At 35.1% G+C, this 11,237-nt stretch overlaps 1 protein-coding gene across 1 annotated transcript; it reads left to right on the forward strand.

Annotated features, from left to right (window-relative positions):
• The first annotated feature begins 6,372 nt into the window (after positions 1-6,372).
• LOC137396855 (uncharacterized) lies at positions 6,373-9,046 on the forward strand. The gene is made up of 4 exons (XM_068083161.1): positions 6,373-6,714; positions 7,240-7,416; positions 7,590-7,782; positions 8,620-9,046. The coding sequence occupies exons 1-4, from the start codon at positions 6,624-6,626 to the stop codon at positions 8,732-8,734; spliced, it is 576 nt and encodes a 191-aa protein (XP_067939262.1). The 5' UTR covers positions 6,373-6,623; the 3' UTR covers positions 8,735-9,046.
• Positions 9,047-11,237: the final 2,191 nt, after the last annotated feature.

Below are 11,237 nucleotides of genomic sequence, written 5' to 3' on the forward strand. Positions count from 1 at the left end.
TAGGGATTTTACTCTATTATTAAATTGCATGGACACCGATATTTACTAAATTAATTAACATCAGTACTTTAATGAATTACTCGATCGACACGTTTTATTGACGAACAACAGAATTGTAAAAATTACTGTAAAGCTACTGCGAAGGTGAGTCCGAGTTTTCTGAGCATCAGGTGGTTAAAGTGCTACGGAGGAAGATAGGAGAATGGAGGTAAATTTATCTTTTACTTTGAGTCTCCCATAAATATACTGTTGAGTTTACATTCAGATTATATTTCCCTGTTTGAGGTTATAATGTAATTTACTGCGCGTGCGAGATACGTATGTACAGTGAGTTCTTGACGGCTTCTTTTAATCCATAGCATCTAGCAATACAATGGCTTAGATTGATGAATATACTAAAGGTAATGCTTTTAGTACTCATTAATACATTTACTAATAGAATAATAACTTTTTTTGCTATCACCAATCATCGTTTTATAATTTTTTATCGTTTAACCTAGCTATATTTGCTTCAAGTTTTCTTTGGTAGTTTTAGCTAGTAAATTAGATTTATGATTTGACTTTAGATGTTCACTTCTCACATATAGAAAGTGAAGAAAATCAATTGATCAACGCACGTCTTTAACTTTCAAAACCAAAGCTTCAAATCGTTGGTTTGGCATACTTATGCTTTTGTTAAACATTTAGTCATTTTTAAAATTACACTCGTAATCTATCAAACTCCAAAGTTGAAAGCTTTCAGTCGATACGCGTTAGAATGAAACATCTATGAATGACATATATTTATTGCATTTGTTTTATTCATTGCAGGATGTCTATGTGGTCCCACCAGCCGAAGCAGCTTTGTCAGGGTGGAAACTGCCATAAATGGGAAAAGGAGACTTGAATGTGTGCTGCATAAACCATGATGTTTTGTTTGAGTTTGCTGCAGTAGATGAACTTGCCCTATTGTATGAGCTGTAACTATGTGAGTGGCCACGACTTGGGTGGATATTTTTAATGAGAGCTTTATGATGAGATGAAAAATTTTTGCTTGCAAAAGTTATATAATAAAATAATATATTTGAAGATAATGCAAAACATGATTTGCAGAACATTGAATGCATCATAGCCCTGTTGACACCTGTGCTGAAATCATGTCTGATATATAGATTTATGAAGTGCAATCAGAGCTGCATGGACAGGCGTTTTTGCATAACTCGACCATTGGTTTAGTACTTGAACCAACTAATCAAATGTGACCAGTGAATTTTTTCTACAAATTGATACCACTAATGACTCGGTAATGTTGACAGTCGACTATACAATGTACTGTACATCACTTTTAGGGATGTAGTTCATTTCGCCACATAATCTTTTCAAAGACGCAACTTGCTTATTTTACTTAGCAAGAAACCGGTTTACGATGTGGGCAATGATATACAGCCCCCTCCCCCAGGATAGGCGATGGGCATTATGTGGGCGGGGCTTTTGAGGGGCTGTATAACAGTAGTGCGGGTAGCAACGGAACTGTGCCGATACAAAGACTTTTTTCTACATAGTTTGCTAGACAGAATTACTGTAGACCGGTAGAATTGGTAGTCGGTACTAAGATGCTTACACAGCATTTAGAAGCTAATATGACAAGCATTTAATTTTCCTTGTTTGAGGCATTTGAGACATTGGTAATAATGTATAGATCTGTAGCTGGATTTAAAACTTTATTCTAGCTAACACGAGAAAATATAAGATAAAATTTATGCTAATAGAGCCGCGTAAGACTAGACTTTTATCGCAATAGCCGATGTGAGTACGAGATATAGAGACAAGTTGTATCACGTGTTACATCACTTTGGGCAAGTCTGGTCATGTTTCTTTGGCCTGAGCGTTTTTACCGCGATCGAATTTTTTCGATTTTAATCTCCAATATCTTATCTCAAATATTTTAATCTTCAAATATCTTGACATCGAGATTGCCTAACAACAAACAACATATTAACTGATAAACAAAAAAAATACTTTATTTTAAAATCAACTCAAATTTGTCGCAACCACATTGTAAGATACCTGTATCTTGACTATGACCTAGTTTCATCTCGCCTCTGTCTAGCTGCGGTTTCTACATACCGATGTCAGAACAACTCTCATGTCAGAGCTACATATCTTTTATACATTAAGTTGTTATTTTACTATACACAAAAGATAAGAACGTAACACTTTTCTATAACATTTCATCATTTGACATCTGACAATTACTACAAGGCCAACATCTTTTGCTGACAAGACTGTCTGTGTCACCATTCGTGTAAGCCTCCATAAACATTCCAACTAAGCTAATGATCTGTCCGCATCCGCTTGCTTATCTTTGTCTGTGCGCCTGGAACAAAATTAGTTGTGTAAATATTATTCTGCAACCTTTTCGTATCTTGTGTTTGACTCATGCCACACATATTTTATGCAAGTCATTCTCTCCTATATAAGGGAATCCCATCTTGTTTGTGAGGAGTCTTTCATTCAAACATTCATACTGATACTCTCACGCTCATATTTTATACATTCTCACTACATAATATAGATCGTTAAACATACTGTTCTTAAATACAACCTCTGTCTCGTTATCGCAGTATTAAATCTTGTGGTAGAAAAACAGTTCTACAAACATTGGCTTAAACAGAAGAAGCCCCCTAAGGGTAACATTGCTAAGAAAGACATTAGCAACGGGTTACCACAACATCTTTAATGGAAATTTCTTTATTAAGTATGGATTAAAAATGGATTGCATCCATGAGATTATTTCAATAGATATGACAAAAAACATGTTGAAGAAATACTGCAAAGAAGTACTAACCATTGCCACAGAAGCATTACTAGAGAGATTCGCATCAACATCTTCTGCTAAGCTGCAGACATATTTATAAGCACTTGCTGTGGCAGCTGTCACTGTGGCAGCTGTCACTGTTTTGCGCGCTGTTTGAGGTTTCTGAAAGAAATTTAGATATACATGTATCTACTTTAAGTTGAACAACCTAGAAGCACTGTGCTTGACAACATTGTTTTGAATTCAATCATTGAAAAATAAACCATTAAACGACTGGGCAGTGTAAACAGTGTAGGCACAGCATCTGGTTTCAGTCGAATATTTTAACCTGCTGTCAAAACATAGATCATTGACATGTTCATTGCAAACAAGTGCCCAAGGACCAGGCTTATTCACTCGTCTACAGTTGCGATACCATTGTAAATAACGAGAGTCTTCAGTGACTTTGTTTAGAAATCTAAAAGTTAAAATGAAACTGTAGTAGTTAGTTAGCAACAGTAGTAATAGCAATAGTATTATTAATCTTATCTCCTTACCATCTGTTGTACATGTATATGCAGATGTCTCTTGTGCGTTTGACTATGTTACAGGAACTTGGGCTACGAAAGCCAAATAGGCTTTGAGAGGCAAAGCCTCTCACACAGGCTTGCAGAATTATGTAGCTTTCTCAGCTTATTGATAAAGCTAAGGAATAGCTAACTAGATATGGAGAAGGGTGTCTAAGAGAGCATTCTTTTTCCTGCTACAACGAGTGAACTTGTGGTGAGTGAATACACAACAAGCTATATCCAGGTACAACAATAAATAATATTATAGGCACTACAAACATTTTTTAAAATATTTATTTAGAAATGGTTTGTAGTTCCTAAATATTAATGCAATAGAAATTTCAAATTTGAATAATAAAAAACCTTCGTTTTGAAAGAAAAAAGTTCACTCAATCTACTATATAAACGGCAATCGTTGTGTATCTGTCTGTCCGCTTTATAGAGTACCGTACTTTTCCGACTATTAGCCGCTACTTTTATATAAGGGCGTGTCTATTCTGTGGTTTTTTCACCGCTAGGGCGCATTAACGGGAATCTCCGGTTAGTACACGCCTCTACTATAATACGTAACCTGCTATTCATCGTAAGGATGGACGATAAATACTGATATGCTAATAGTATGAGTTGTCTTCTCGATATATTGAGTCACCGATAACTCCCAAATATGAGCAGTATAAATAAATTATATGGCGGTCTTTTTTTTCGATTCGATCGTTAGTTAGTAATCTTTTATTTTGCTGATAACAAAATAACAAAAAACCTCTATTTGCAGGCATATTATCCAATAAAACGGAAACTGTAGAAGAATTCTGAATGCAAGATAGTAGCGAACAATTCATATTTAGTTTGAGATTATTTGTGTAAAAGTTAAAAGAAGAAACTTTACATGAGAGGATGACTTCAAATAAGTAATGCAGGATAGCTTATACAAAGATAAATTGATTGATATGTACTATATACAAGGGTTCAGGGCTGAAGAATAGATCCTCTATGAGTATTGATTGTGGCAAGATTGTAACAGATTCGATCGTACGAAGCAAACTTAATTAATATGTGTAAGTAGTAAAATTAAATTAGTAGTAAATTAAATAAAATTTACTACTCTTTAAATAAATTAATGAGTACTAAATTACATCTAATTAATATTTACTGCCAACGTGTACCAGGAAGGTCATGTGAACATTATTTTGTTTCTTGCAACCATTAGAAAAACGCTGTTCTCTATCTACTATATAAACGGCAATCGTTGTCTGTCTGTTTGATTGAGTGTCCGCCTTATAGAGCGGTCTTTCCTTTTATCGTCGTACGAATTTCGGTCGTACGAAGCGAACTGAATTAATATGTGTAGTAACAGTAAATAAATTATAGAGCGGTCTTTCTTTTTCCATTCGGTCTAACGAAGCCAACCAAACTAATATGAATACTAAATATCGTAACTTCGTAATATGGACTATTAGCCGCTACTTTTCTCTGACGATTTGAGCCAAGCGGCTTATATAAAGGCGTGGCGATTCTGTTGTTTTTCTTTCACCGCTCGGGCGCATTAACCGAAATCCCCGGTTAGCACGCTTTTTAAACAGCAAATTTTCTGCCGTGTTAAAAAGCGCCTTCCTGAGTTCTGCGGCCTATACAAAGGTGTCTATACAGCTATACAAATGTACTATTTATTAAATAAAATAAATTAACGAGTAGTTATTTACATGCAATTAATATTTACTGCCAACGTGTACCGAGAAGGTCACGTAAACGAGAGGAGGGAGAGAGAGGGAGAGGGGGGAGAGGGAGGGAGAGAAGGGGAGAGAGAGAACGAGGAGGAGAAGGGGAGAGAGAGAGGAAGAGAGAGGGAGAGGGAGAGAGAAAGGGGGGGGGAGAGAGGGAGAGAGAGAGGGAGAGAGAGGGAGAGAAGGGGAGAGAGAGGGAGAGCGAGGAGGAGAGGGGGGAGAGAGAGAGAGGGAGAGAAAGAGGGAGAGAAAGAGGGAGAGAGAGGGACAGGGGGAAGAGGGAGGGAGAGAGAGGGAGAAAGAGGGGAGAGACGGAGAGAGGGGAAAGAGGGAGAGAGGGAGAGAAGGAGAGAGGCAGATGTAACTGCATATTTGGAGTTGTTTTACAGTATGAAAGCCAACTCTCAATAAACCTTATGCTGCCCGTGAATCTGTTACTGTAGGCGGGTAATGCAGCTAGTAATATTATATAATACAATTCTAATATTATGCTATTTGAAGAATAAATATTTTAGTGTTACCAGAATTGATTCCAACTTAGGTTATTGCTAATTATTTAGTATTTATATGTCATTTTCATTATCACATTGTTGGTAGAGACACATAAAACATTACAGACATTTATTTAATTAAAATAATATATTAATTATATTGCTCAAAAAAGAACAATCTGAGAGGTGTAGAAACCAGATATTTGAAATCAGCTCAAATTTCTGATCTAGAAGCCACTTTTATCACTTAGCCCACCTTCAAAAGGAATAAATCACTTTTTTGACAGCTGTTTGATGCTCTCCTGCTCTACTATATCCCACACACCCTAAAAGATTGCTATGAACTAGTAGCCACATAACTTGGTGAAATTTATAAACAATAGCTTTCCGCAGCCAATCACAGGCCGTTGTCCGAAAGCCAATCATATCGTTGAATAATGTTATAGTCTCCGAGAACTTCTTCTCTGTTTTGTAAGTCGACCATTGAACGTTTGTTCGTAGCTCTTCATTTCCTATAAAGCTGTTGGCCTCTTCCAATGCAGAGAAGAAGCATGCTGACATTTTTTCACAATATCTCCCTAACGAAATTATCGGTTATTTCGTTACAAAAAATGACTATTTTCGGTTTAACAATAGGCGGTCTAAGCGTCTCTATGCGGAACGCTATTGTTTATAAATTTCATCACATCCATTTTATAGCTGTTAAAACTAGTCTGAGCAAATTTCGGACATACAAATTTAAATTGAGAATAAAACAGAAACGTTATTGCGTGCTGTCACAGGAATTTTGAAACGCGTGGAGTCTATTACGACGAATACGCCAACACATTTTTGTACAGTGTAATCGAGCATTGTGTAATTGCACCATTGTATTTGGTTGCGTATAAAAAGAGTGACCTGAAAGAGAATGTTTAGTTATATTTTATTAGAAGCCAGTGTGAAGTGGGATAAGTTTCAATTGTTCTACACAGTAAATAATTTGTCATACAAAAGAAATCACGTCAACGGGTTTGATGCGCACAACGTTTTTGGGTCCGATTAGTTAAAAAAAGATCACAACAGTGAAATGGGACTGCTCATGTCTAAATTGAGTACGTTATTTGACAGCTTTGGAAGTGATCCAGCGAGGATATTGATGGTGGGTCTGGATGCTGCAGGTTAGTACCAATGGAAATATTCATTCAACGTTATACTCTCGCACAATTCTGCTTCCTTATTAGACCTACCAACTCTCATGCAGTGGGCGTGAGAAACACGCAATTGCCAGTGCCTCACGCATATCACGCAATTGCACCTTTTATTCAAGCAAACCTGTTTTTGCCCCAATCTTCAAGCAGCCATATTGAGTTATAATTATTATCTTTCGCCGTGGTGTTTATATACGCTATAAAAATTTACCCCGGTTAACAAATCCTCGCGCTTTCATTGTTCATCAAAATTAACTCTCACTCCTTTCCCCACTCTATGGTTGCCAGGCCTGTTCCTTATGAATGTTAGTTTTGTAGTACTTTTTGAACATGTACATTAGCTCTATGATTAGCTTTTGCCTCAAATTGTATTTTATCAAAAGATTGTTAATTGATGAGTTATTAGTTTATTATTTATTAGTTTATCATTTATCAGTTTATTTATTATTATTACTTTTTATGAGTTATTAGGTAACTTTGATTGCATCATTGTAGGAAAGACAACCATTATGTACAAACTGAAGTTGAATGAAGCTGTCACAACGATTCCTACTATCGGATTCAATGTTGAAACAATAACTCCAAAAAAAGGTCTCACATTCACTGTATGGGATGTTGGTGGTCAAGACAGAATCAGGGCTCTATGGAAGCACTATTTCCAGAACACCCAAGGTAAAAAAGTGTATGGTTAATGTTTCTTGTAGCTGTCATGCAGTAAATATAAACTGGAAGTAATTCAAGTCCTAGCTTTTATGGACATCACTTTAGGTTCTCTTAAATGCATGTATGGGATTCAAGTAGATTGTCTACATTTGTAGTTTAGTTATTTCCATCTGCATTGTTAGGGCTGATCTATGTGGTCGACAGCTGTGATAGGTCGAGATTTGAGGAGGCTCACTACGAACTGACCAAAGTCTTAGAAGCAGAAGAGATGGCTGGTGTACCGGTGATCATACTCGCTAACAAACAAGACTTGCCCAATGCTGCCAGCTGTTCTGAGATAGCTGAAGCTCTAAAGCTCTCCAAACTAACCTTCAGGTATGAGTTAAGTGAATCCCAGGCTAGTTGTAGATGCGGAGGATAATTATGGATCAGGCATTATGATCACTTTTATGTTTGGGATATAATGTAGAAGATGCATTCCTAGTTTAATGAAGATAGACGCATTTAAGCTGTTGCGATTCTTGATGCTTTCTGATGGGAAAAGTTAACCTCTCAAAATGCTGGAAATGGTTAAATACTAAACACCTTTGGGTGAGAAACACAATACCTCCGTATGCCAATCACTGGGAGTCACAGTTAACAATGAGCCACAATAATAATAGTAATTTTATTATGGTTCTTTTTATGTGCACTTTCGATAGTTTGGTGATCAAACTTGAAATGGCAGCATTTCACTATAGCAAATTGTCATCATAGCAGCATGTAACCATAGCAGCATGTAACCATAGCAACATGTCGCCATAGCAACATGTCATCATTGACAACTTGTCGCCATAGCAACATGTCGTCATGGCAACATGTCGCCATAGCAACATGTCGCCATAGCAACTTGTCGCCATAGCAACTTGTCGCCATAGCAACTTGTCGCCATAGCAACTTGTCACCATTGACAATTTGTGGTCATAGCAGTATGTGACCTTAGGAGCATGTGATCATGACAGCATGTGGTGTGGCTTTAGCAACATGTTACCATAGCGCTGTGTCGTCATAACACCAAGTTGGTCTTATGAAAATTGGTGCTCCTTCTTTAAATATATTTTTACATCTGTCCAGTCTAAACATTATATAATGTTGCCTGAGGCTTTTACTCGAATTAAACGCTACTTCATATTGTGTGATGAAGAACCCAAGGTCATTATACTTGCATTACAGGAAATGGCATGTACAAGCAACCTGTGCTACGAATGGAGAGGGACTTTATGAATCTATGGACATTCTTGCTGCCTACACTAAGGAGTTTAAGAAACGTCAGAGCTCTCACTTTTAAAGCTCTTTGTGAGATGTAACACTTAATACATAATCTTTCAACGATGGTCGTTGTCTTTTCTTGTAGTAAAGTTGCTATGCAATGTTGTGTCACACGGCTGCATTTTTTGGCATGGATTTATAGTTGTATAACTTTCTTTACATATTCTCACAGCTGATGTACTACAACATTTTGATTTTTTATTTATGTTAATTTTCATAGTATTCTGGTCTACACTGCTGTTGTCATCATATCATCAGATTTATTTTAATCATTCTATCGCATTGTGTTTTTTATTATATTTGATAAATAATTGAATGAATTTTTGAACAATGAGCTCTCATTAAAAGTCGGAGTTGTTCTCTCAGAGATAGAGAATTGTAGCCATTATAGGCTGCTGGAGCAGTATTACTTACAGGCCATACATTACACTCACTAACAGTGATTAATGGCTTGTCTCTCATCCATATAGTAATCACAGATACAGGTGATGGCAAGACTTGTCTCTCATCCATATAGTAATCACAGGTACAGGTGATGGCAAGACTTGTCTCTCATCCATATAGTAATCAACGGTACAGGTGATGGCAAGGCTTGTCTCTCATGGATATAGTAGTCACAGGTATAAGTTGCATTGGTAAACCTCGGGTGAAATATTTCTAAAATAAAAAATGTATGCAACAAGCTATACTAGACAATTGTAACAGTCTCAAGGAAGTATTCATGTGAAGCCAATCACGGAAACCTGTTGAAACCTAAATAATTAAGTTAACTTCAATGATTGCGTGCAACTATATTTTTGCTAGAACAGTAAAAAAGCGCCTCAATAACCATTTAGCAAGTGCTACTATTTTTTTAAGATAAAAAGTTTTAGAGTTGCTATTTGTTAAATTTCCCCAAAAGTACTTTAAAACAATTTGAAAGTGATAAACTAATACTTTTATAAATGTTTCACTCTTTTATATTACAAAAAAGTCTGCAGGTAGTGTACACCAGACTCATTGAAATGATCACAAACCTTTTTAAAAAAAATTCATTTTTGTCACTCAAATTTCTTTGTTTAGTGTAATTTCTTTGATCGTTTGTTTACAAATTTACTGTATTTAAGCAACTCAACAATTAATTGTTTCTTTAGGAACCTTTGAGAAGTTAAATCATCTTATATTTTTAAGTTCTGCATTATTCTATGTCGATATTAGGAGTGGTCAAGTAAGAATAGCTAATTAATATTCATTGTCCCCCTTGCAGTTCAGCTTATATAGACAAGTACAGATAACTCCAAGACCAGTTTTATGTTTTAATTCGTCATAATCTTATTGTCCACTTGATAATGCGATTGGCCAACAAGGGATATTACAATAAAAACTCAAAACTAGTATTACTGACTCGTATGAGTAAAACTTTTTGTACAACAATATTACACAGCCAAATGCAGAAAAATAAAAGTGCTTTGGTTTAGCTTCTGTCAGACTCGGCAATTTCTATATGCACACTGTTTGTAAAGCTGAGCTGAAAACACCGCAATGACATGCTCTCCTGTTCAATAACCCAAACGGCTGTTATAAAAATGCAAAATGTATGTTCAAACATAACGTATTATTAGTTACAGATAATGAGACACTTCCTTGGTGCATCCAAACAAAGCTTCGCTTATTTTCATGCTATTTTTGCATAATTTTCTTTCAAAAAGTGAAAAAATTAGAGCTTTACACAAAATCTACATGTAAAATTTATTAAACTTAATGATATTCGAAAACTACTATTAAGGAAAATATTATTTTAAAATAATCAAAAGTGGTAGAAATATTTAGTGCTCAAAACTGAAACATGTTTAATGAATGAGCTCAATACTTTTTAATGAAAATGTCACAATATGCCATAATAAGTATGTATATAAGAATGTATATAAGAATGTATATAAGAATGTATATAAGTATGTATATAAGTATGTATATAAGTATGTATATAAGTATGTATATAAGAATGTATATAAGTACGTATGTAAGTATGTATATAAGTACGTATATAAATACGTATATAAGTACGTATATAAAAACGTATATAAATATGTATATAAGTATGTATATAAGTATGTATATAAGTATGTATATAAGTATGTGTATAAGTATGTGTGTAAATATGTATATAAGTATGTATATAAGTATGTATATAAGTATGTATATAAATATTTATATAAGTATGTATATAAGTATGTATATAAATATGTATATAAGTATGTATATAAATATGTATATAAGTATGTATATAAGTATGTATATAAGTATGCATGTATAACTCTTTATTGGAATTATTAATTATCAACAAAAGGATGTTTTTTGTTACATGTTAACCAAACATGGGAAGACAAAAGTCAGGAATTTGTGAGAGATTTGAACAAAAGTGTTCTAGAAGTTGGTTACTTATAGAGTTGCAGAGTGAATCGAAGGTTGTAGTAACAGAAAGTTCATAAACTGAAACATACGATGGTGAATGTAGAATGTTGGTGTCACAGAATAAAGAACGA

The sequence above is a fragment of the Watersipora subatra genome, chromosome 5 (genome assembly GCF_963576615.1).
Source record: "Watersipora subatra chromosome 5, tzWatSuba1.1, whole genome shotgun sequence".
Classification (NCBI taxonomy): Eukaryota; Metazoa; Bryozoa; class Gymnolaemata; order Cheilostomatida; family Watersiporidae; genus Watersipora; species Watersipora subatra.

Bases quoted from the DNA above. Each gene is read 5' to 3' on its own strand.
- LOC137396855 (XM_068083161.1), top strand. From the start codon at position 6,624: ATGGGACTGCTCATGTCTAAATTGAGTACGTTATTTGACAGCTTTGGA. The intron at 6,715-7,239 runs GTTAGTACCAAT...GCATCATTGTAG, and splicing joins GGTGGGTCTGGATGCTGCAG to GAAAGACAACCATTATGTAC. The intron at 7,783-8,619 runs GTATGAGTTAAG...CTTGCATTACAG, and splicing joins CTCTCCAAACTAACCTTCAG to GAAATGGCATGTACAAGCAA.